The sequence below is a fragment of the Lygodium microphyllum genome, chromosome 5 (assembly GCF_053477565.2).
Source record: "Lygodium microphyllum isolate KBCC chromosome 5, Lygodium_microphyllum_v1.1.10, whole genome shotgun sequence".
Taxonomy (NCBI): domain Eukaryota; kingdom Viridiplantae; phylum Streptophyta; class Polypodiopsida; order Schizaeales; family Lygodiaceae; genus Lygodium; species Lygodium microphyllum.
The window spans coordinates 46,939,165-46,965,424 of record NC_141139.1 but is presented as its reverse complement, the minus strand read 5'-3'; the positions used below and the strand labels follow the sequence as shown (position 1 = coordinate 46,965,424).

The following is a 26,260-nucleotide window of genomic DNA, read 5'->3' as shown; positions in this document are numbered from 1 at the left end:
CAGAGACTGTAGTTCTGCATGATGGGTTTGAAACTGTTTTTGGTGTTTTCCCATATTACAGTGGGTAAATGCTCGAAGTCAACTCCCACTCTCCATTAGAGTTGTAGAAATGAGCATGAATGATGCATGGTTCAGGGATACTGGGCCTACTGTAAGTCATTCCCCAACTTGGAAAATGAACCAACTTTCAAGAATAAAGCTCTTCGATCCTTAGTCCCTAATTTATCATGTTATGTAATAGTCTTATCCTTAGTCCCTAATTTCTTTCCAAAGTTTGTCATGCGGGACAGGTCTTCGACGGCGGACAAGAAGACTCGAGATGTGGCAGGAATACAGTGGACTTTTAATGCCTGGGGAGGTGTGCATTTGGATGTCAAACTAATTGACTTTTCTCTCATGGCTATCTAAAGTGAAAGATGGTAAAAATACTTATTGATGTTGTTATGGACATGCAAATTGAAAAATGTTGCAGGTCTCCATGAAGGTTGCTATTTAGATTGGAGTCTTGACAGTCTTGTTGCCAGAAAGGTTGGAAGTTTATCTGAGTTTGGGATATTTGCATAAGCCGCTCTTGAATGTTTTCCTTGCTTGCAGATACTTGAAATGGAGCGAGTGCCAAGATTTCCCCAGAGTCTTGTTCTCGAAGGTGGCAGTATACATACTGATGGAGAAGGTTGTTATTTTTGATAAGTGATGTTACCTTTTTTGTACTAGTAGGTTAAAGGCCAGCAGAGATTCCATCTACCAATTCAATTAATTGTGAAACATTGCAAACCACCCCACACATCATATGCACCACATATAACCTTTCCCAGAGTTACAAAATGTGCACAAACCATACACTGTACATGAACTTTTTGGAGTGCACCTCATGTATGGATCAATGTTGCACATCATGACTTGTGAACCATCTTTTCTGTTCCATGTGGCAGGTTGTCCCTAAATAGGCCAAAGTTGCAGGATTCTGACCTTTTTTGCAAAGTTGTAGATTGCTAACTAACAAGATGTTGCTTTGGTGATAAGATGTCAGCAGTCTATGCCTCCAATTTGTGAATCCATGAGAAGAGTTACTTCCATCAGTTTATCCTTCTATCTGAGGGTTCCAATGCATGTTAGAGATTTAGAGTATCAGTATACCATACACACTTTTGTAAGTGTATGTTCTCATTTAAAAGGCTCCCAACATAGAAGAGATGACACTCAAATGTAATCATTAGAGAAGAGTTAGCATGAGAACTCAAGATGCAGATGAGAGTGAATTTTCAAGCTGAATTCTGAAGCTATGTCATGGAATGGTTGAGACCTGGTATCCAACAGATTGGTCGACTTTGCAGTTTGCTTATGATTTCTGGCCTACTGAGATTAATTTACACAGCCCTCAGCTAATAAAAGGCAGTCCTTTGCAGTGCTTGGATTCATGAAAGATTCTCATTTTATCATTGTCTTGTAGCTTCCTGATTGTCAGAGTGCAGTGAATGCAGAAGCGTATGCACAAGACTGAAAGAAAATGAACATGAGAGAAAGGGAGAGAAAAGAGACAGAAGAATGCAGAAGGCTGCAGTCAATGAATGCTGAAGTGAAGAGGGCAGATATACAAAGGCTGTAGATGTATCTCCTTGAGCTGAATCTCTCCCATCGGCACTTGGAAAATAAGTGTGTGGGGGCAGGTTGCCAAGTGGGCCTAAATAGGGGAAAAAAATGCAATAAAATAATGTGGTTGGCTGGCAAAGACTGACCGACTTGATTAGAAAACTGCCAATTGCAACATAAATGAATAAAATAATCAGCGATTAGTCCTCCAATTGCCACATGGCACCATCGCTTGCTTGACAAATTGCTTGTATAGTGTGTTTGTTGAAAATGCCCATTGATGATTGATAGGAATAATGAATAATGCCCTTTGAGAGTACCTTTGAGAGAACTGATTGCACCAATGGTAACTTGAGAAATGCTAGTCCAGGGGGTGAATAATCTCTAACACCCCCTCTTAGATCTTGGACGTGGCATAAGGCTTAGGGATTTGGAGTGCTGTTTGAGGAGAAGCTAAGGAAGCGCCTTTGTAAACAAATCTGTAAGATTATCTTCCGTCTTGTAGTGAACCACATCAATAGTCTCATCCAAGATTTTCTCCCAAATGAAATGGTATTGAATCTCAATGTGCTTCGATCTAGCATGAAACACGGGTTTCCTTACCAAAGCAATGCAACTTTCATTGTCACAATGAAGTATTGTAGGACGTGTTTGAGGATAGCCAAGGTCGCCTAGTAACTTCCAAAGTCAGACTGTCTCACATGTGGTAGAAGATGTTGCTCTATACTTCCCCTCTGGAGGAAATGGCAATAGTGGGCTGCTTTTTGCTACTCCACGAGATAACACTTGCAGGCAAAGTAAAACAATATCTTGTCGTTGACCTCCGATGGTCAATATCTTCGGTCCAATTTGAAGCTCTCCAGTTTATAAGAACCAAAGGGAAATCTTGAGTACTTGCTGGACAATAAATACCAAGATCGGAGGTTTCCCTCGGGAATCGCAAAATCCTCATAGTAGCCTGTCAATGTATCATCTTGGATTTACTCGTGAACGTGATCAATGGACATACAATAAAGCACAAATCAATCCGAGTGTTAAGAAGTTAAATTAAGGACCTAATTAATTGCTCATAGCAGGTAGTATCTGTTGTCGAAGAATCTGCATGGGTTGTAGCTTTTTAGCTTGGATCCATAGGAATAGTAATGGCCTTACATCCCTTCATCTCAAATGTGGCCAAAAGTTTGTGTATATACCGTTAGGAGATGAAAATTCCTCTCGAAGTTTGATAAATCTCATGGTCTAAAAAGAAATGAAGAAGGTTCATATCCATTATCTTAAACACCTCATCTAGTGTCACCTTAGTCTCCTTGACCTGCTAGGCATGGTCACTTGTCAAAATAAGATCATTACATAAGTATAAACAATGTGTATCCTCTAATTAAGGTGTGGACATATAATTGGGGGTCGGAAAAGGAACGTCGATACTATTAGATATACTCAATGTTCCACCCTTGTAAGATGTCACTAATGATCCATGGTGCTCTAAGTTACAAGGTCCTCATTATGAGGAGAAGCCATGTGAGCACGGACATTGGGTGGATCTTGGCTTGTATATCAAATGAGGTCTATGTGACCGGATGGTAAAAAGGTGATCTTTCTGGATTTAGCCTTTGGTTAGAGTAGTTATGCTGGTAGCAACTCGAGGCACAATGTATCAAGTTGTGGGGTGTGGGAGTTATCATGGATCCTTATTTTGGGATATGGGGGCCACAGAAGCGGCCTCTGGTTGGGGGTCTTAAGGGGGTATCACGAGGACGTGAAAATTTGATGCTTTGCTTATGTTTAATTAACATTTGATTAAAGGATTAATCAAATGTGCAATTAAAAGATGCATATGTGTTGCACATGTGAGGTGCAAGCTACTTTTTCACAGTTAAAGGCAGAAGGACCCTGTGAAAAAGATAGGTGTCAAAAGTAAAAGTTGTAACAAGTTACACTTGTTTGATTCTAGGTGAATTTTGGTATCAGTTTGTCCCTAGGACTATTAATTGGCCATTAAGTGTCAGTGGTGACACTAGGGACTAGGCATTAATTAATGGATTAATGCTTGTCCAAGGGTCAATTAATGCATGGGACTACTTTGGGTTGCAAATGGCCTAGCCAATTAATTTTTGGATGGGCAAGGTCAAAATTTTGGGCATGGATTAAGGGTTGAATTAATTAATTTTGAAAAGTAATTAAATGGCTGGAAATTGCTGAAAATGGATTAAGAAGGCTGCCACTTGGCAAAACTTTCCCATGCAAGTGGGAGAAAGGTTAAATAGGGTTGAAGCGAGAGGGAAATCTCGTTTTTTCATTTTGGATCTGTTGGGAAGAGGTGTTGGACTGTTGCTGCCAGCTTTTGGGGCCATTTCCCAGCCATTGGAGACCATTTTGGTAATGGAGAGTGCATATTCTTGACCTTGGGAAGCTGGCAATTGCTGCTGATGTACTTTCTCCTGAAGATCACAGTCTCTGATGCTCCTATTGCTGTTGGTGCATCCGTTTGGGGTTGGTACAGCAGGGCAGCAGCTGATTTTGATCAGTTCTTCGTGACAAATCTCAGAATTTTCTCTCTCTATAGCGTTCTCTCATCTCCTTCAGCCTATGCTCAGCCATTCTCAGCCATTTGGAGGGGATCTCAGCCATTTTTGGTGGGCTGATCTGTAATTTCTGTAGTAAATCTTAATTTACAGTAGAAATTAGGGTTTAGCAGCCACCTTGGGATTCATGCCAGAGATTGAGGGCTCAAGGGACTGAAATCAGCAGCTGATAATTGAAGATTATCAAGGGATTTTAGGAGCTAGTCCATCCCGAATTGATTTGGGGCAGCATTTGTCCAGCCAAGGGTTGAATTGGAGAAGAAGTCTTGGGTGAATCAAGGGGTGAATGACCCAAAAGGCTTGCTGGTCATTTATGACAGCAAGAGCAATTGGTGCAGGAGGAGATTGAAGAATCTCAAGTTGTACTCCTTCCAATTGAATGAAAGCTAAAGAAATAGCGCAAGGGACGCCAGTTTTGGGGCCAACAAGGAGTCTACTGTCTAAGAATGTTATGGTAAAGTGTGTATTTCATTTTATGTGTATTTATTTATTGTTGTAATTAACTCTTAAATCAGGTTATCACCACCCATTCCAAGAAGGAAGGTTGGTTTTAGGGGGTTAGCGGCTCCTCTGACGAGGAGTTCAAGGGAAGCATCCCTGGTTTAACGGTAAAGGGCATATTGCTTGGCTAACTAAGGAAAATTCATAATATGGTCGGACATTGTGTTCTATTTTGTCCATTGTGTTGTGTAGTTTGTATATATATTCTAATTTTTCTTGGAGGAACGAGTCTATCTTCTTGTTCCTAGCACGTGGAGCTTGTTTGAGGCCGTAAAGAACCTTCTTTATTGAGATGGCAAGCTCAACATGTGGGGACATTGATGATGGATTACTTGGCTAGATGGGTTCGCACGTCTATACTTAATACATCGGTGGTCATTATGATGGCAAAATTGGTCATATTGTAGCCCATTGCTATACTAAGAAGGATAAAATCCGTAGTGGTAAATTGCAGCAAGTAAACTATGCACTGTCTTCACGTCATAATGAAGACAAAAATAAGCATTTGTTTGTTATGCAGCATATGGTGAATGCTGTTGCAAAAAAGGAGACACATGGTGATGAATTGTATGTCGATTCAGGTGCATCTAATCATATGATCAATCATACCGAATGGTTTGAGGAGATGTAGGATTTATAAAATCCAGGTTATATGCAGATGGGTGATGATTCATGTCACCTAATCTCACATATTTGAAAGGTTTTTTTGTCCTTGCATGATGGCTAAACAAAGAGTCTATCAAATGTATTACATGTGCCATCAATTACAAAGAATTTAGTTTCTGTTGGCCAGATGGTAGAGTAAGGGTTACAGGTTCTATTTAATGCAAAAGGTTGTTTTGTAGAAGACTTTAATGATAAGTGTAAGTTGGTCGTAAAAGGAAGTAGAGTTGGTCGTATATTCACTTAAGATGTTGATATTTTTACAATGAATATTGCCATGTATACGAAAGGCAAAGGAGTGGTTGTAGATATTGAAATATTACACAAATGTATTGGATATGTAAATGTACAAATATTGAAATTAATGAAGTCCAAAGGATTAGTTATAGAGTTGCTTGCTTTTAGAGTTGTAGAATTTTACATAGTATGTAAAGCATGTCAATTTGGTGAGCAGGCAAGATAACCTTTTTCGCATGACAGAGATGTGAGTATAAATATACTTGATATTGCGTATACATATATTTAGGGGCCTACATAGAACGTATCTTAGTGGTAGCAAATACTTTGTCATGTTTATTGTTGATTGTTTAAGGAAGCTGTGGGTATATTTCATAAAGAAAAAGAGTGATGTGTTTGAGCACTTCAAAACTTTGAAGGCTACGGTTGAAAGAGAAACATACTTGAAAGTTAAGTGCTTGAGATCAGATGGAGGGGGAGAGTATCTCTCTAATGAGTTTAGCGCATTTTTGAGATCTCATGGGATAAAGAGACAATTTACCTGTAAGTATACCCCACAACAAAATGAAGTTGCAGAAAGAAAAAATGGACATGTTGTAAAAGTTGCACGCGTATTGATGGTTGAAAAGAATATGCTAAAATATTTTTGGTCTGAAGTTATTCATACTGTTGTCTATATTGTGAACAGAACTTCTACAGTTGTAGTTCATGGGATGACTCTTGAAGAATGCCTTACAGGCAAAAAGCTTGATGTATTATACTTGAAAGTGTTTGGTTATATTGTATATATTCATGTGTTAGATAAGCTGCGAAAGAAGCTTGCTTATTGGGTGATTTGGATGCGCAAGAAGATGGTCCAATTGTCATTCACTATGACAGCATGAGCAACATACAACGAGCTAGGAACCCAATGTTCCATGTTAGAACAAAACACATTGAGATGCACTATTACTTTGTGAGAGAGAAGGTATTTGCAGGAGAGATTGACTTTGTATATGTTAGCACACAAGATCAAATAGCTGATATTTTTTAAAGGCATTGGATGCAGAGAAGCTTCGAAAGTTTCAAAGCTTACTTGGAGTTGTAAAGATATGGTTGAGCTCGAGAGAGAGTGTTGAGATGGCAAGTTTAACATGTCATGAGGACATATATTTTTGAAACCTCACTTAACATGTGGATTAATTTTTAATCACATAGTTAAGTAAATGCTGCACATGTGAGGTGTAACCGGGATTAGAGTAAATTTTTGAGCTCGATACTTGAGGAAATCACGGGATGTCAACGACAAAAGTTGCTTTAAGTTATGTCGTACAGGTACTTGGTGGTATTTAGTGACAGTTGTTGGCCTAGGTCGTTCATTTGGCCATAAGTGTTAGCTGGTGATACTAGAGAAGTGGCATTTTATGGTACCTAACACCAATTTGATGGTCAAAGATGGCGCAGAGACACTTGAGAATGGAAGTCGCGTAGCCAATTTAATTATTGGTTAGTCAGATTATTTTTCAGGGCATCAAAATAATTATTGGATTAATTTTTAATATTTAAGGATTAAAAATTAATATTTAATTATGGCTAATGTTGGAAAAATCATTTGGGAAGGTTGTCACTTGTCAAAAATGCCCATGCAAGATTGAAAAACGTCTTTAGAGTTTGGAGAGGCATTTTTAGTGTATTCAGCTTGCAAGAGAGAGAGAGGAGATGCTGTTGGTCTGATTTGCAGCCATTGGAGGACCTTCTGAGGCAGCCAGGGACTGGAGAAGACCAATCAACAGAAGGTGACAGCATCTACAGGCTGTTGAGATAGGGCAGCAGTAATAAATGACCGGTTTACTTCAGTTCTTTGCATCTTCAAGTTGTTGAGACAAGGCAATAGCAGTAAATGACAGATTTTCTTTAGTTCTTCGTGAAGAAAATCTGAATTTTCTCTCTCATCTCCCAGCCATTTCACAACCTTGCTCCGAAGATCTCAGCATTTGGACCCTTGGAAGTTGAGAAATTGTAGATTTTTCTGTTGTTGTAAACCCTAATTTGCAGCAGAAATTAGGGTTTAGCAATAGCCTTGGGAAGCGTGCCAGAAATTAGAAGCTCCAAGACTTGGATTTTTTAGGGCTGAAGGTGAATTTTAGCTAAATTCAGGTGGAGGACCAGGCAACCATTGAATTTGGGGCATTTCCATCGTCTATGAAGTGGGTGAAGGCCAATTAAATACCCGAAACGAGGGGCAAAGCAGATTGAAGACTTGCTTGTCACTTTGGACAGCAAGGGGAGTTTGGATTGCAAAGGGGATCGGGAGAATCCTATTGTAAATCAACTTTTTCTTCAATAAAGCTAAAGAAATACCAAAATGAGCGCCAATTTTGGGGCCAATCGGGTGTGCATTGTCTAAGATCAGTAGGTAAATTTGTATTTTCGGATTTGCATTAATTGTTTGTTGTTGTAATTAAGTTGTAATCAGGGATTTACCACCCATCCACAGAAGGAAGGCTAGTTTCACAACACATGTAGACATTGATGATGGATCACTTGGCTAGATGGGTTTGCACGTTTATATTTAGCATGTCGGCGGTCATTATGATCCCTACATGGCCATTGACTTATTACTTATTATATTTAGTTTGTTGTACCTACTTACAGTTGGTATAGTTATAGTGCCAATCGATTAGTATAGTCAATCATACACTGTTTGACTTAGTAGGTCAGTTTTCTTTATGTTGTATCTTGTCTATACTTTGTGTATACTGTATTGTTTGCAAAAGAAGAAGAAGAAACCAACAAGAAAATGTTTTGGTCTCTCTCTTTTTGTTTTCTCGAGTGAGCTTCCTCTTGTGTGTATGGTGTGTGTTTGGCGCAACAGCTTAAGCAACTTCTCCTACCACGCGCTTCTTGATATTCTTTAACTTGTACACTTGTCCATCAGGTGAGGAAAAGCTAGGAGGTTGCTCAACATAGATCTTCTTCTTTAAGTCACCATTGAGGAAGGCAAACTTTGCATTAAGTTGATGAACTGACCATCTTCTATGGTTGACTAAGGCAAGAACAACTCTAATGATAGCCATCTAAGTTGTAGGTGGAAAGGTGTCATGGAAATCCATCCTTGGTTGCTGTGCGAAACCCTTTGCAACGGGCCGCGCCTTGTGCTTATCTAGAGTACCGTCATTGTGATATCTGGTCTTGAAGATCCATTTGACACCAATCACCTTTCTATGAACGGGCCAAGGCATAAGATTCCAAGTATCATTTTGCTCAACAACATCCAACTTTTGCTCCATAGGCTTCTTTTAATGCTGTGAATGCAAAGCCTCCTTCATAGAGGTGGGTTTTTGATCTTGCATCTTGTAGTTACCACTTCTCAAGGACTCCCTTAATTCTTGAATCATGGAGTATGTCTCATGCCCAATGAGAAGGTGGGTAGATCTCTTTTCCAAGTGCACCATCTGCTAAAGTCTCTGATACATTCATTGACAGTGGTGCATGCGGAGAAGTCGGAGGGAAAGTAGTGTCGTCATTCGAAGATGCAGTATCTCCACATGGCATGGGCTCCAAAGATACTGTCATTGATGCCCAACTATCTTTTGGATCTCCAAGTACGGGTGCTCCTCATTCCCTTCTGAGGTTGGAACTTCTACAAACCAAATGTTTCGACTTGTTCCCGCCGGCTGCGGGGGATACGTAGTCGGAGACCTCAAAGAGCAACCAATCCTTGAAGTGGAAGAATACCTCTGACTTCAATTGTAAAAAATGACTCTCTCCTCGAAGTGCACCATCTACTAAAGTCTCTGATACATTCATTGATGGTGATGCAGGCAGGGAAGTTGGAGGAAAAGTAGCATCCTCATTCACATGGCACGGGCTCCAAAGGTACTATTGTTGATACCCAACTATCTTTTGAATCTCCAAGCACGGATGCTCTTCATCCCCTTCTGAGATTGGAACTTCTACAAATCGGACATCTCGACTCGTGTAGACTAGTTTGATCGGTTCTTCTCAAAGAGTAACCAATCCTTGAAGTGAGAGAACACCTTTGACTTCAACCATAAAAAATAAACCCATGTCATCTTACTAAAATTGTCCACAATTAGGATGAAATACAAACTCCCCTTAAGGGACTTTGTCCGCATAGGCTCACACAGATTTGTAGATATAAGCTCCAAGGGTACTGAAGACCGCCTTGAAGCCTTGTTGGAAATGGCATCACGATACATGAATGTAGGATATACACGAGTATTGGCTCACCATAATGTTTGACATACCTCGAACAAGCTGTCTCTCCTAGAAGCCTTTTGAAGGCAATCATAATTTAGGTGGCCAAATCGACCATGCCAAAGCTCGGACTGTGTTTGAGAGGTGAGAAGAAGAGAGATCAAAGCAAAAGAAGAAATGAGCTTGTAGACTCCATTCTTCTCATAACCAAAAGTAAGCACTTGTTTTAATCAATGATTAAGAACGTGAAAGAAATCCTTGTTAAACTCAATCAAGAGGTCAAAGGTACAAATCTTGTGTACCGAAAGTAAATGGTAACCCAAGTTGGGCACATAAAGCACCTTTGAAGTATGAGCACCACCTTGCCCATCTGGAATAAGCTGTATATTACCCCTCCCTTGAATAGGGACATAAGAGCTACCATTGATGAGAATCTGTCCATGTGAAGGCTGAAAATGTGCATACTTACTGTAGAAGGAGTCATGTGTTGAGAGGTACCATTGTCAATAATCCACTCATGAGAATATGGGGCTGTTAATGTAGCATCAGAACCCCTAGGGATTGATCTCTCAATTACCTCCAAGTGGAGGAAGGTAGATGATGAGGGAGCAATCACCACTCCTCAATCACCTCCAAGTGGAGGAAGGCAGCTAATGAGGGAGCAGTCACCATTCCTTAATCCTGTGAAGACTTTTCCTTCTTCTCCTTGTCGGGGAAATATTTTCTTCTAGTGACCTGTCTTGCCACAAATGTGACAAGTTGAATCCTTTTCTTTGTCCTCCTCCTTTTTCTTTTAGTCCTTCCCCTTCTTTTGAGAGGATTGACTTGTCATTGGCTTTGATTTGGAAGCATTCTATCCTTTCAATTACTCTTCTTGGTCCGAAACCATAGGAACCAACTCTTTCCAACAAAGAGTCTCTGTTCGCCCTGAAGTAATCAAGGCGGAGTAAAATGCATTGAATCAAGGCGGTAATTGAGAAAGAAGAGTGATTGCCATGTCCTTCGAGGTAATTGCCTTCCTTGCATTTTGAACTCGCATTTGTAATTGCGAAGCTTATTAACATGCTCCCGCATAAAAGAAGACTTGTTAGGGCTTAAAGTCCTCATTTGAACCTCCAGGGATACCACTTCATCACGATCATCTGATTGTACATCTGATCAAGCTCGAGCCATATGGCTTGAGCCACACTCAAGTGCTTGATGTGAGCAATGACGACCTAGTGTAGGGGAGAGAGAGAGAGAGAGAGAGAGAGAGAGAGAGAGAGAGAGAGAGAGAGAAGAATGGATGCGGGCATTCAATTTGTCCCAATGCGCTTGTATCTTTATCAACTTGTCTTTCTCATTTGAAGAAAGCTTGTAGGCATCACGAGCTGTAGGACAGTCTATAGCCTCGGTTGCAAGCTCCGCCAAATCAAGACACTCCAAGATGGCAAGCATCATTACTTGCCAAATGCGATAATTCTTCCCACCATCAAGCTTTTGATCTGTAGGAAGAACCGGCAAGATGGGGACCTTAATAGAGTGAAACTCTACGTTGATTTCGGTTGACATTGTAAATAGAATGACTTCCACAAAGACAAGGGCAGCCCAATTTGCAGCAAAAGGTTGAAAAGACAACCTTTCCTCCTTTATGAATAGCAAAGATCTGCAAAAAATAGTAGCTTTGCTCCTTGTCCGCGCACAACTTGTTCACCATAGCTTCCAAAGACTGAAAACTCAAACTTTTTTCGCGAAGAATCCTCTTGATCAAGTCTGTCCACGATCAATCAGCCCTCCTATGTTGCTTTGATACCATGTCAAAGTGCAGTGAATGCGGAAGTGTATGGACAAGATTGAAAGAAAATGAACATGGGAGAAAGGGAGAGAGAAAAGAGATAGAAGAATGCAGAAATCTACAGTCAATGAATGTTGAATATACAGAGGCTGTAGATAGAAGAATGCAGAAATGAAGTTGGCCAACAAAAATTGGCCGACCTGATCGGAAAACTGCCGCGACTACAACATAAATGAATAAAATAATCAACGATCAGTCCTCTAGCTGTCACATGGCACCATCACTTGCTTGACAAACTGCTTGTACAGTGTGTTTGCTGAAAATGTCTACTAATTGGCATTGATAATAAATAATGTCCTCCAAGAGTACCTTCGAGAGAATTGATTGTACCATTGGTAACTTGAGAAATGCTAGTCCACGGGGTGAATAATCTCTAACACCGATGTCCATTAATATGGCCGATCTTTTTGAGCTATTTATTCTTGAATTGTTTTGGTTTCTATTAAATAAACTATTAGAAGGCTGGGTTATCACGTTTGGTAGCATAGCCTTTCAACCATTTCCCCACATTCTAGATTTCAGTAGCTGAAATTGAGGAATTACAAGGAGATTCAAGAGGCCAACCATCCAATATCAAATTTGGGGTTGAATTTGTCTTTCAAGGAGCAGGGTGAAGGCCAATTCCAAAGCAAATCAATGGGCAAATCGGTTTGGAGGCTTGCTGGTTAGTTTTGACAGCAAGAGGCACTTGGATTAGCGGAGGAGATCAGAGGATCTCAGTTGTACTCCTTCCATTTGCAATATAAGGTAAAGAAATATGGCAAGGGGTGCTAGTTTTGAGGCCAACAAGATATCCAATGTCTAAGCTTTCAGTGGTAAAGTGTGCATTTCTAGTTTACATGAATTTTATGCTTGTTGTAGTTAGTGCCAAATCAACTTATTTACCATCCTATTTGAGGAGGAAGACTGGTTTCATGGTTTCATTGCCGAGGTGTACTATCATTTACCTTGACTTGGTGGGTCCGAGACACTTGTATTCAGCTGAGCATTACAACAAGAATATCTTTAGATAGTGAGATGAGATCAAGTAGGGATGATGTCTGTCAATCTGAAAATTTACAGTGTTGCAGAAAATGCAATGCTTGATCTTGGACAAGGTGCCCAGAATGGACAACAAGCCAATAATGTTGGTTTAGACTAAAATGTGAGTGGTTTTTGGTCATAGGAAGAAAATGGAAGGAAGAGACTATAATGAAAGAAGAGAATGGAAGTGATAAATTTGCATTGAACTCCAAAGTAATGTTGAATACAATGTGGATTGATCAGTCCCTAGGTACAACCCAAAGCGTTAATGAGGGCATTGGATCAAGTTGATGACAAAAGGTAGCATCAAAAGAAAGAGGAGAGTTTCGAAGCTCAGAATGTGCTGAACTTGCAATGAAGAATACATGACTAGCGAATGGGAGATGGCTATAAATAGCTAGAGTATGCCAAAACTGACTAGTTGTTGTGTGGGCATGTTCAAAATCAGGTTGACCTACCAAATATAAAATAATGAAATTGCCAATTAAAAATGTTGGTCGCCGCATTTGGCTAGTGTGAATATTGAAAAAGAATTGCAATAAGGTGGATAAATGGATTAGCCAATGTGAACACCCTAAAATTGATTGAAAACGAAACACACTATAATGCAAGCTCTAGAAAAAGCTGCCTGCTCCGTTGAAACTTATAAAATAACAGACATGTAATATTAGAGCTTATAATGTCCTCTTTTGACTCAAATTGAGGCTCACAGGTAGGAGATAATTGTGCATGGCACAAATGATTACCAACACATCATCTAAGATCTTGGATATGACTAAAGGCCAAAGAAGATGAAATGGATTTGAGGATGGTAGATGAATTGCCAATGTTGATGAAGTTCATTGATGTAGAGACTCCTCATGTTCGTGGGAATCCCATGGTGGAACACAAGGGGTGAGGGAATCCACAATGCATCACTGATATCATCCCACCTTGAAAGGAATGGGGGATATAAGGGAATTGTTAGAGGAGATGGTGAGGAATGGAAATGGAACCTATGGGATAGATGATGCACAAATGGAAATGGGTGCAATAATGGAAAACTACCTTAGAAGACCCTGCGTAATGGAAGGGGAATGGAGCTTGTAGGGTCCTGTCTCCAACAAGGTTGTTGCTAGAATGACTCTTGAAGAAGAATCCTTAATAAAGATAGCTTACTCGGTGAAGAGAACCTAGGTATCAAGTCTATTAAGGCCATGAAGTGAGAGCAATGGAAAGCCCAAATTTGGACCATGGAGAACTTTTGAAATGCAGCTTGATGGACGGTTAGGCAATAACGACAAAGTTCCAATACCACAAATAGGCACCAAAGAATTGTCACTAATAGTGATTATACCCTCTAACGGACAAAGATCTTGTAGCACATCTCCTTGAGGAGTCATAGGACTTGAAGCACCATTGTCTATGAGCCAAGGCCTCTTTGAAGATGACACAACCGAAGGAAAAGGCTCCTCCATCTCATCGATGTGAAGAATATAGGCTCATAACTAACTATTGGAGCAGAGGTAGAGAAAGGCTCAGATCATTTAGCTTCATTCTTCACTCTTGGGTGAAAGTGAGGGTATTTCTTCCAACACTTTTCCTGGGGATGGATATCCATTCCATAGTGTGGCCATTCAGGCTTCTTCTCTAAATCTATGTCAAAGCTTGATGAAGTCTTTGAGTGCTTAATCTACTTTTTCTTGTTCTTGGCCTTCTTGTTGTCCTTCTTGTTACCTCCTCTTGAACCTACAATAAAAGCTTTATTAATAAAGTTAGATCCATTGGCTCCAATTTCCTTGAGTTGATCTTTGTGCTTGCCTAGCGGAGGCAACTCCTTCCACGGAATGGTATCGTGAACTTTGGAAGTAAGAAAGCTAGTATAGAAGCTATTATAATTAGGAAATGGGAGATGAGTGACAAGAATCATCGCCATGTCCTTCGATGAAATTGCATTGCCAAGGGATGTGAGCTCATCTCACAATTCCTCCATCTTGTTGATGTGACTCTTCATGGAAGGAGAATCATGAATAGAAAGCATATGGGGCTTCTTCTATGTGGTAATATGATGGGCAAAGGTCTTGATTTGGTAGAAAGAAGAAAACTTTGTCCATACCTTCGTTGCTATTTGAAGTTCGCACACATGCACAAGGATAGAATCTTGCAAACTCATAAATAGAAAGGATCGGGCTCTAGAGTTAAGCCGGTCCCATAGAGAAGCTTGGTCCATCATAGAATCAATGCAAGGATCCTCCATTAGATGGGGGATTGGGATAGTAACAAATGCCCATAAATCGAAGGTATCAAGGATGCACTCCAATTTGTAGGACCAAAGGGAGTAACTTGAGCCATCAAGTCAAGGTGGTCTTCTTTGAGCAAAGAAGGAAGAATGGGCATTTGCAATGATGGTGCCAGAACAACCAAATGGGGACCTACAGTAGGGGCCTATTAGAGATATATAGAGAAGCAAGGGGCGGGGGAGGGGGGGGGGGGGGAGGGGGGATGAGGCCACTCCAATCTTCTAGACTTGTCAAAGTGTTGATCTCTTGAGGATCGTGGCTTTGATCGCTGATGTTAATGTTGCTCTTCACAATGTTTTGATTGTCAAGACCACTTGTTCGAAGAAGAATGGATCGGCTCCTCGTTTGAGTCATCAAACGCATCGAATCGGTAGCCCATAGCATAGCTCTTCAAAGAAACTTGCAAACACACAAAAATCTACTGCATATTTTGTACATTAAACCCATGGGTGAAGCTGTTTGTTGGATAATGACTAATGGCCAATGGTCACAGTTTTGTCTCATCGTTATTTGATTTTGACCAAGCTAGAAAATTGTCTTCGGTGGACAACTTATAACTCTTTCTATGTGTCAAGATACACTAGGGTTTAAACACAGTGTAGGAACACAATTAAAACATTGGGAACTCAGACAAGAATTCAAACCACAAGAAAGGAGAATGCATGTTGAAAAGAATGAAATAAGATATAGATGTGGGTGCTTGAGGAGCATAATTGTTCAATAACCATTGATTCTCAAGAAAATAGCCGAGGAAGAGTGTTGGAGAGTATCATCCTTTGTGTATGCAACTTGAGTGCAGCAAAACCACCAAGAATGATGTCACTGCAGTAGATTGATGAATGCAGCAGCCATGAGCCAGTTGATGAAGAAGGATGTTGTGGAGCAGCTGGCAGCAAAAATGTAGTCAGCAGGAGAGTGTTTGAAAGTAGGCAAGTGCAGGAGCAAATGTAGACAATGTTGGACAGCAGCTTGTGCGAGAGTGCACAATGGAAGAAGGAACTCGAACACAAGAGGAAGACAGAGAGAGACACTTTGCAAGAGAAGAAAAGAAACCTGCACTGAACAAGGAACAAATGCTGAATACACAAGGAGGATTGATCAATCCCTGCACGTAGTCCACAGCGTCAGTGAGGGCACCAGATTAGTCTGATGATGATGGCAGCACCGGAGATAGAGGAAGATGATGGAGTCAGAGAGTGCACTTGCCAAGGAAGGAGGGAGGATGATAATCTATATGATTGCCAAGTGGGAAATGGTTATAAATAGCCCAAATATCCCAAACATTGGCCGGCTTGAAATCTTGGGTAAAAAAATATGGCCGACTAGCATTTAATGTTGGTAAAAATGCTAGAAATGCTTAGAAAAATCTCGAAAAGAATTTATACAAGGTTCCATAGGTGAGCTAGGAGGTTAAAGAATGCAAAAACTGTTCAGGAAATGCACATGAAATCTTGATTGGAGGAGAAAATGCATTGAAATGCAATAAATTGAGTGCTCTAGAATGAGCTACCTCCTCTATCAAAATGCATGATAGGTAGGTTAGAGCTTCTAAAGTCCTCGTTTGACTCAGAATAAGGCTTACAAGGAGGAGACGACAAAGCATGACAAACATGAATGCTAACACCCTGTCTTAGATCTTAGATGTGACGGAAGGTCGAGGAAGAAACAACCGATCCTAGGGTGGTAAGAAGAGTGCCAATATTGATGAAGATTGCCGATGATGAAGTTCTTTACGATCTTGGGAAGCCCCCTCTGAAACACTAGGGGCTAGGAAATCCATAGCAACATCACCAAGATCGTCCTCCTCTAAAAGGCATGGGGGTACGAGGAAACCATCGGAGGAGAGGGTGGGGGATGGGAAGGAACTTGTAAAAAAGATGGTGCACATGCGGGAACAGGTGTAGCAATAGGCAACTGCTTCAAAGGACCTTGCATAAGAGAGGGGGATTGGAGCCTATAAAGCCCACACTCTTGCCAACCTGTCACGATAACTGCCTATGTAGTAGAATCCTCAATACAAACAACCTGCTTGGTGAAGACAACTTAGGTACCAAGCTTAGTAAGGCCATAAACTGAGAGGAGTGAAATGCCCAAGTTCGGAACATAAAGGGCTTGTGAAAGGGAGCTCGATGCGTGGTCAGGAAATAAAGGCAAAGTGCCAACACCACAAATAGGCTCCGAAAGAAGGTCACCAATAGTGATTGGACCCTTAGAAGGGGATAAATGCATTTGTTCTTTGAACAACAGCTGGTTACAACAAACTAGAAATTTCAGCAATCGATAGTTGGGCAAAATGATTTGCTCAACATGTTTGGGGACTCAGACAAATTGGATGGCACTAGTTATCCCATGTGGTTATACATGATGGAGTATGTACTTGTTGCAAAGCAACTTTGGGGTTATGTTTGTGGTTCAAAAGTTAGGCTTGCGGGCTTGGTTACATAGAATGCTATAGGTTTTTCTAGCTTATTCACTATCACTAGTGGATCTTCCACTGTAGCTTCTCTTGCACCTCCCGCGGTCAAGATGGATGAGGGTAATACTCAAGCTTATGCTTTCATTACACTCTTGTGCAAGAGATAGGTTATCTTGCATATTCAGTTTTCCACAACGGCCAAGGATGTTGGATAAGCTTGCTACGTTGTATCAAGTGCACAATGAAGCTTGTGTAGTCTATTTGTGTAAGTAGCTTGAGATGGAGCACATGATAGAGGGTGATTCTGTTCGATGCATACATTACAGGTGTCAAGTACGTTATTGAGTAGCTTGCTAACATTGATGAAATAATTCTCAATGCATCTCTTGTATGTATAGTCTTGGCTAGTCTACTTGATACTTATCGGAGTTATGCTACTACACTTTGTTTACTTGCAAAAGGAGATGCTAATGCTTACACATTTGATGCGTTGGTATCACTATTGTTGCAAGAAGAGCAATCAAGGCTGAATTGCTCTAACATAAGTATGGATAATCAAGCATTTGCAGCCAACCATTGAAACAAAGGGAAGTCATGGTAGCCCTCAAACTCCAAAGGAAAAGGCAAAACAACTTTTTCTATGGAATTCTCAAGCACCAAGGATGAAAAAGAGGTGTAATTATTGTAGGTAGAAGGGGCATACCATTGAAGAATGCAGAAAGAGAATGGCAAGTGAAGAGAAGAAACAATTGGGCACAAGTGTTGCTGAAAATTCAACAAATTTCACATGGATCGATGTGGTGTCTATGAGTGTAGTGATGGGGATGTTCTCATTGTCATTGGTACTTTGTACAATGAACTCTATCAGCTTGATTTATATGAGAGGAGAGCATGAGAGGATGCATTACATGTTGGTGCCACCATTGTGGATGACATTGAGTTATGGCATGCTTGGTTTGGTCATCTTAATCATGGCAGTTTGTTACACCTAGGAAGCAAAAAATGATGCTCAATCTCCCTCTATTGGAAATATCTACTCACAATGAATGTGAAAGTTGTGTACTTGGTACAATGCATCTGTTAGCAGAGTATTTGTCAGCTCATGTGTGAGTCTAAGCTTGATCTGGGCTGGGCATTTTTATTAGGTATTTTAGGTATTTTTCTGGTGTGGCATTTTATGCCAATGGAGCATTTTATGCACCAGTCGGCCAACGTTAAATGCTGTCCGACCAGCATTATTGCTCCCCACTTTTTCAGCCTATTTATACTCAGTGGCTCCTCCTCAGTCAGTCACTTCATCTTCACCATCTGCAGACTCTGTGGAGAGAGGAGCCAGTGCCAGTGCCCACGCAGCCAGTGACTCACTGTTGTATGCGACTGTCTCGTGTTCAGATATATGGATTCCATTTCCCGTGCATACATCTGAGTTCTCATCTGTATCGTGTTCTTTTCTTTTCTCTTTTTGTCTTGTGTTTCAGCAGTTTATTTCAGCACATGTTTATGCTTCCACCGCTGCTCCACTTTTGACATGGTATCAGTTTTCAGGATTTGTGTTTCTGTTGTGTTTTCTTGCTGATTTCAGGACTGTTTTGTACCCCTGCTGATCAGACGACTGCTGTCGCAGCCAGGCGACCTGTTTTGGGGTTGTTTTCAGCCTGCGTTTTTTGCAGTTTTGCCATCGCCTGCTGCCTCCGCACCCTCTGCTGCCTACGCACCCTCTGCTGCCTGCGTTTTTCATCTGCAGCTGCTAGCGACAGTTTACTACCTGTTTTCTCCAGTTTACAGCCTGCGTTTTGCTGATTCAGCATCTCTCGTGGCTGGGTGGCGGTTCCTTCAGGCCGTTTTCTCTGTTTTTGGCAGTTTTTGACTGATTTTTTGACTTTCTGCAGCAGATTTTGTCTTCTATTGATCAGATTTTGGGTTATATTGCATGTGAACTCTCTTTTTCTGTAGTCTGTGCTTGTGTTTTGGCTGTGTTTCCTCTCTAAATTCCATCTCTTCTCTACTTCTCTTCTTATCCTCTCCATATGGCTCCTCCGTGCACTTCCCCTGATGCTAAGTTGCATGAGACATCCTTGAGATTACAGGGGCGGCTTCCAGCACATTATGGAGGTGAGGCTTATGTAGCTTCAGAGAGGGGTGACAGGAAGAAGAAGTTGAAGGCCCAGTGTTACCACTGTGGCAAGAAGGGACATTTGCGGAAGGACTGCAAGAAGTTAGCGGCTTCCAGGAAGAAGGAGCAGAAGACGAAGCGGGATGCTGACTCTACCGATGAGTCCTCTCCTTCATCAGACTCCGACTCCGCTCCTCTGACCAAGGTGAAGTCCAAGGTGCGGAAGGGCTCCTCTTCTTCGGATTGCGGGAAGGGCTTGGTGGCCCCTTCCTCGGCTGCTTTCTAGTGATGGTGATGAGGTCATCCCTCACGACTCTCTTGTGCCAGAGAGGGAGTGTGAGCGGGTGTTCAGATGGGGCAGCCGCGCCTCATCTATATTTTTATACAGGTGCACAGGTTCCAGAGAGGGACGTCCTTGACGCATCGACTTCAATCTGGCGGAATCAAATCCTGGAGCTGGGATTGACATCCAGGTTCATGATGAGCTGGTTATCTGACAGAGAGCGGGAGGCTTTCGTCTGGAGCTCACATGAGGGGACACTTTGGCGGTCTGGCCAAAGGCGGGAATTCATGGTCACCTATGTTCAGAGGCATTTTTGACAGGATGGTCTTGTATGCTCCTGCGAGACATTGGTGATGGACACAGAGACATGCTATGATCTTCTCTATTTTCAGGTGTTTGGTACGATCGACATCGACATTAGGTTCTCTCCGAGGCACCTTGGTGGTGGCTTGATCACCCACTGCTTGGGTATCCATGGTTCTACTTGGTGGTTCTATGTTGTATAGTTTCTGATCCCTATTCATTGTACTATTGTATTGTATCAGATCACTCATGATCTGAGAGAGGGTGTTAGCAGAGTATTTGTCAGCTCATGTGTGAGTCTGAGCTTGATCTGGGCTGGGCATTTTTATTAGGTATTTTAGGTATTTTTCTGGTGTGGCATTTTATGCACCAGTCGGCCAATGTTAAATGCTGTCCGACCAGCATTATTGCTCCCCACTTTTTCAGCCTATTTATACTCAGTGGTTCCTCCTCAGTCAGTCACTTCATCTTCACCATCTGCAGACTCTGTGGAGAGAGGAGCCAGTGCCAGTGTCCACGCAGCCAGTGACTCACTGTTGTATGCGACTGTCTCGTGTTCAGATATATGGATTCCATTTCCCGTGCATACATCTGAGTTCTCATCTGTATCGTGTTCTTTTCTTTTCTCTTTTTGTCTTGTGTTTCAGCAGTTTATTTCAGCACATGTTTATGCTTCCACCGCTGCTCCACTTCTGACAGCATCATGCTTCATTTTCCAAGGGTGGCACTATGCGTGTTGGATTAGAAATTATAGCTTGTGCATAGTGATATATGTGGGCCCATGTGTGTCGAATCCATCGAAGGATACTTGTACTTATTTACCTTCATTGATGACACGACTCATCATTGTTGGGCATTTGCTTTGAAGCATAAATCCGAAGTGTTTGCATGCTTTAAAACATTCTTGGCCTTGGTTGAAAATGGCAGTGGATGCAAGTTGATTATAGTACGTATTGATCAAGGGGGAGAATATATGTCATGGGAGTTCAACTCCTTGGCCGAAAGGGACATTATCCATTAGTGTACTATGCCTTACATACCCCAACAAAATGGTGTAGCTGAAAGAAAAAAACGCACTTTGATGGAAATGACATGTTGTATTTTGTCATACAAAAAGTTGTCCCCAAAGTTTTGGCTTGATGCTATAATGTGTGTAGTGTATGTGTTGAATCGCAGCCCAACTAAAGCATTGGCTGAATGTACGCTTCATGAGGCTTGGAATGATTGGAAACTAGTGGTGTCACATGTTCGTATCTTTGGTTGTTTGGCAGATGCTTTGGTGCCACAACCATGAAGACATAAATTGGAAGACAAAGCTGTGTAATGCATCTTTATTGATTATAGTACAAAAAGTAAAGGGTACCGCTTGTACCAACCCTCCACCAACAAGCTTTTTGTTAGTGGAGATGTGGTATTCACCGAACATGTTGGTCAGCCCTTCATGGACTGCAAAAATCAGCCCAATGTGGGGCCTATGGTCATGTTTGATAGTTTGTTGCCTTTACTTCAGCAAAGTGCACCTGATTTTGGTTAGTTTCAACAACCTATTGAGGGTTTACAGCAGCAAAACACACAGCTAATAGTAAATTCTCATGCTTGTAACAATATCTCATTATTTGCTTTCCTATGTTTGACAAAAGACCATATGCAAACTCATGTTTGATTGTTGGCCTAAACTCTGCTTTGTAATCTTTTGTTTGCTGCAGGAACTTGCATCACAACGGAAGAATGCTTGTTAAACCCCAATCGTAATCCTTCTTTGTCACGAGGGCAAATTGAAGATAACCTGAAGAAGTATTTGGCCGTGGATAAAATAATTTGGCTACCATTGGGTTTGTATGGTATGTTGAGACTCAGGCCTTATTCACATTGCTTCTATGTTGTGTGGTACCTTTTTCCCCCCTTTTGATTGACCTTGGAATGATCTAACCCTACTGAAAACTTCAAAACTATGATGCTTAGTCTTTAACTTTAGAGCCTAGTTCAACATAAAATTCATTTTTTCACAGCCACCATTGGTAGTTTAATTCGAAACTTTGCATCTGGGATTGTTGATAAACGAAGTCAATCTGTTTCAGAGACCATTTGGGTTAGTTGTCTCTTCTTACTGACAAGTCAGGTTGAACACGATAGTCTTTTTGCAGATTCTCCTCTATGCATTGGTGAACTTTGCGCCAGGTTAGACTATAGCAAAAATTCTAACTAGACCTTTTGCGGGCATTATGGCAATTCTAACTAAACCTTCTGGTGACCCTTGAGCCAGATTAGACTATAGCGATTCTAACTAAACCTTCTGTGGGTACTTCCATGTCTAGAGCAGTTGGAACAGTTGCAATCACTTTATGTTAGAGACACTCTACTTTTGTAGATATTTTTAGTGCTAGTGGGTGTTTGACTTGTAGGCATTTTGCCTTAAGTTTCTCTCTTTTCTTCTGTACTTGGTGCATTTTCATCTGAGAAGCATGAATCAACTTTTCTAATGCTAATATGCTCTTAAGTGAGGAACTACAGTACAACTTGTTTGGAATTCTGTAGCCTCAGGTTAGTTTTGAAATATTAAGAAACCAAGGCTCCTATTGTAAAGTACAACACGTCACCATATGATCTCTGCTAATTTGTCCAAGAGTTTCATACCCACAACAAGCCAAAGAGCTGGGTTTCTGAAAACTTGCATTACATGCTTACTAGTGCAAAGCCCAAGGATTACAAATAGCAGACTGCAAAGTTATGGAGTCACATGTGTCTTGTAAGGCATCCCTTTGACATGTGATAAAGAACACCTTTACAAGTAATAGATGACAAGAAGGATCACTTGTTTTAGTTGTGCTTTGGCACCTCTGTTATTTCCATCTTACAAATGCTAGTGGTCCATAAATAAAAGAATTCTTAGAGAGCATTCTCAAGTGCCAATGGATGTGTAGCCTAGGAGATAACCAAAGATTTCTGATCACAAAATAAAACTTATTTGCTTTGGGTTCCCAGCTACATCTAGGCTAAATTGTGCTCGATCATGGAGATAGAGAACCAACTTTGATTCAATCCTGTAAAATGACATTAATTATTGCAATGCTGGAAAAATGAGAGGGACTACAAGTATACAACAGATTATATCAGGATGTTTTGTTCTCTCTTCAAATGTAAAGATCCTGTCCAGATAAGTTGACCAACCAGTCACAAATGTGCCATTAGCCGAATGTCATTGATCCTTTGTATAGAGGATGCAGCATATAAAAAACTACTTGGATTGGTTTATAACACTAGTTCACAACAATAGCAAATGTGATTTGCATAAAACTTTGATATTTCTTACCATGCTAAAAGTGATGCACAACAGAAAAAATGTGTTTTCATGAGATAGATAATTTCTAATGTGTTTTTTCCAATGCCTTCAAATCTGAATTATGATACGTGACTATAGTTCTGCCAAAGTGCTCAGATAGTGCAAATTTCCCATTTCATATAATATGTTCTGTTTCAATCTTCATTGTAGTATGACTGCTTGAGATGTTACTTTAGAGCCACATCATACATGGGATGGGGAATGGGGGATGGCCAAAAGTAGGGAAACAGCATCCTATGTTCCTACTAATTGTATCAGGTCTGGATGATGGGTCCCTAGAAGGCTGCATGCTCAAAAGCAGGAAACATTGTCTAACCCATATAGCATAAGGAGGATGATGCTTCCCAATTCTTTAACAATGCCAAGACGATGATTTCTAACTAGTGGAAATGAAGCCAGTTAGGAATAGACTGGTGAGACCCACAAATTGCACTACAATGCGAGTAAAATTTTACTTTGACAAGGCTATACTGAAATGTGAACCAGAAACAACACAGCTAATATCCAGTGAGGGTTGGGGGATTAGCAGAAGGGAAAGACAAGCACGGAGGGGAGACTCCCTGTCAATGTATGCAGTAGCCGGTTTAATGACATTCTGCTGAGGGGCTTGGTTAACAGATAATAATAACACTACTGATCATGAGTATAAATTCTGCTGCTTCAGATTTTACACTTGGGAGCTTAATGATTGATGTGATGAATGATGGATGTTATGACCTTTGACTGACGAGTATTGTCAACAGGTGATGATGACACTAATGGCCATGTTGACAATTTCTGCTGCTTTGTGAGACCGGGAGTTGTAGCATTGGCTTGGACGGATGACAAGAGTGACCCTCAGTATCAGATATCTTTGGATGCATATAATATATTGGCAAAAAGCAGAGATGCAAAAGGTCGCCCTTTCCAAATCATCAAATTGCAAGTGCCTGGACCATTATACATGACAGAAGAGGAGGCTAATGGAATTGCTGTAAGTATGAAACTCTCCAATGCTTGTTCAGGAAAGTGGTTTGGCAAGTTCCGGAAGGTTTTGGAAAGGCCTAAAACTAAACCACTAATTTTGATTGTTTAAGAGCAAACCTCTTGGAGCCCTTGTATATCCAGGATGTGACATCAAATTATGCAGGTGTATCTTGCCTTTGTTACACATTCGCATCATGATGGGATTCAAAACAATGGGTGTTTCTAACTTGTTGATTGGGGATTTATTTTGGTAGTCAAACCTAGTGCTATCTGAAGAGTACAAGCATATTCCAACAAACTGATTGCATTGTGTCAATTTGAAATAAGAAAAACAGAAACAACTTAAGCACCTTTCTGTTTCTTGAGAGAATGACCCCTTAAGTGAATGATGAACTCTGCATTGTGCCAACTTGAAATAAGAATAACAGAAACAACTTAAGCACCTTTCTGTTTCTTGAGAGAATGACCCCTTAAGTGAAAGATGAAGTTTGCATCTGAAGGTATTATGTTAAAGTGAAATTTTCTATCTCAATGCCACTTAAGGTGTCATTCTTTTCCAGATTGGTGATGGGAAGCCACGAGTAGCAGGTGCACGGCTTGCTGCATCATATGTCAACTTTTACTTGGCCAATGGAGGGGTGGTGGCCCCTGCTTTTGGAGATCCAAAACATGACAAAGAAGCTTTTGATATTCTCAGTGCCGCATTTCCTGAACGCAAGGTAATGGTTCATCTTTCTTGCTTTAGCAGATCCATGGATCCAACCATCAATCTTATTAAGAGGTACACATCACTTTTTCAGGTAGTGATGATACCCACTGGGAGAGAACTTGTGCTGGCTGGTGGGAATATTCATTGCATTACCCAGCAACAACCTGCAAGAAGCAATGGCTAGCCAGATTATGTAGCTCAGTATTTTCATTATTATCGCTCATTGATAATATTTATCGGTAAGTTATGGATACAAGGATTCTCATCACCACTTGAAATTCAATCCATAAGAAAGAACATTCATGGCCTAAAATAGTAAAACCCTTCTCGGACCCCATGATAAGTTCAAGGGCGTTCAATAAACACAGCTAAGCAAAGACAAACATACAATACCTGTGAACATACACACTCATAATTTTGAATACCTTGTGAAATGACCACCTTTAGTCTCTCTTTGTGGGTGCATGTGTGTTCCACTTAGCTCTATGCTTTATACAATTACTGCTCATCCATTGCTGTCCTATCTTGATCATCTTACGGCTTTTGATAAAACCTCACGGATTAAGATTTCCTTATGGCTCTACTTTTGTGGCTCAAGCATTTGTGGATGAATATTTTTTTTCTATATAGAAATGAAAAAGAGGTTATTTCTTGCATCATGAGAGCCTTGGAAACTTTTGGTTTGGCTGCAGGTTTGAGGGTCAATTTCCAACAGCTTAAATCGTTCGGTCTAACTGTGAAGGATTGTCATCATGTAGTATTGCATGGTGACATTCTTGATTCACATATGATTTTTAGACACTTGGATCACCCTATTGGTTGGAATATTATACTTAGGCTGATGTTAGGGATGGCATTAGATAAACTGAGAGTCAAATGTGATTGTTGGAAGTTATCTACATTGTCTTTTCATATTTTGCAAATTTTGCAATCAATACTATGGCTTTCATCTAGTTGTTTTTGTCTTTGATTACGGGGCTTAAATCCAAAATTGATTGTTTCATGTCAATTGCGATGGTGTTCTTATGAAAAATCTCTACATCAATCTCTTTTTGATAGTTTCATTAATAAAGTATTGGAAGTCTTTTGCAGGCTATATCCTTTTAGTATAGTGTCCACCACCACTCTGCATATTGGTTATTATTCTTATTGATGCCCTAGATATTGGGTAGATGTGATATAGGGATGCCATTGAGTGCTTTGTTGTATGGACATATTCGA

The 26,260-nt window shown here is 40.7% G+C and overlaps 1 protein-coding gene across 2 annotated transcripts in view; it reads left to right on the top strand.

Moving 5' to 3' along the window:
• The window catches only part of EMB1873 (porphyromonas-type peptidyl-arginine deiminase family protein), a 32,196-nt gene extending 6,240 nt beyond the window's left edge, over positions 1-25,956 (top strand). The window contains exons 3-11 of one of the 2 annotated variants that reach the window (XR_015690867.1): positions 62-151; positions 274-358; positions 473-528; positions 595-673; positions 21,731-21,865; positions 24,108-24,337; positions 24,891-25,049; positions 25,131-25,278; positions 25,732-25,956. Coding sequence is in view for 1 of the 2 variants with exons in the window: in XM_087677794.1 (XP_087533920.1) it covers positions 62-151; positions 274-358; positions 473-528; positions 595-673; positions 21,731-21,865; positions 24,108-24,337; positions 24,891-25,049; positions 25,131-25,223 (927 nt within the window). In the remaining variant the exon portion in view is untranslated. Of the gene's footprint in view, positions 1-61; positions 152-273; positions 359-472; positions 529-594; positions 674-21,730; positions 21,866-24,107; positions 24,338-24,890; positions 25,050-25,130; positions 25,662-25,731 lie in introns of those variants that run through there. The other variant, XM_087677794.1, reaches the window with a different exon arrangement.
• Positions 25,957-26,260: the final 304 nt, after the last annotated feature.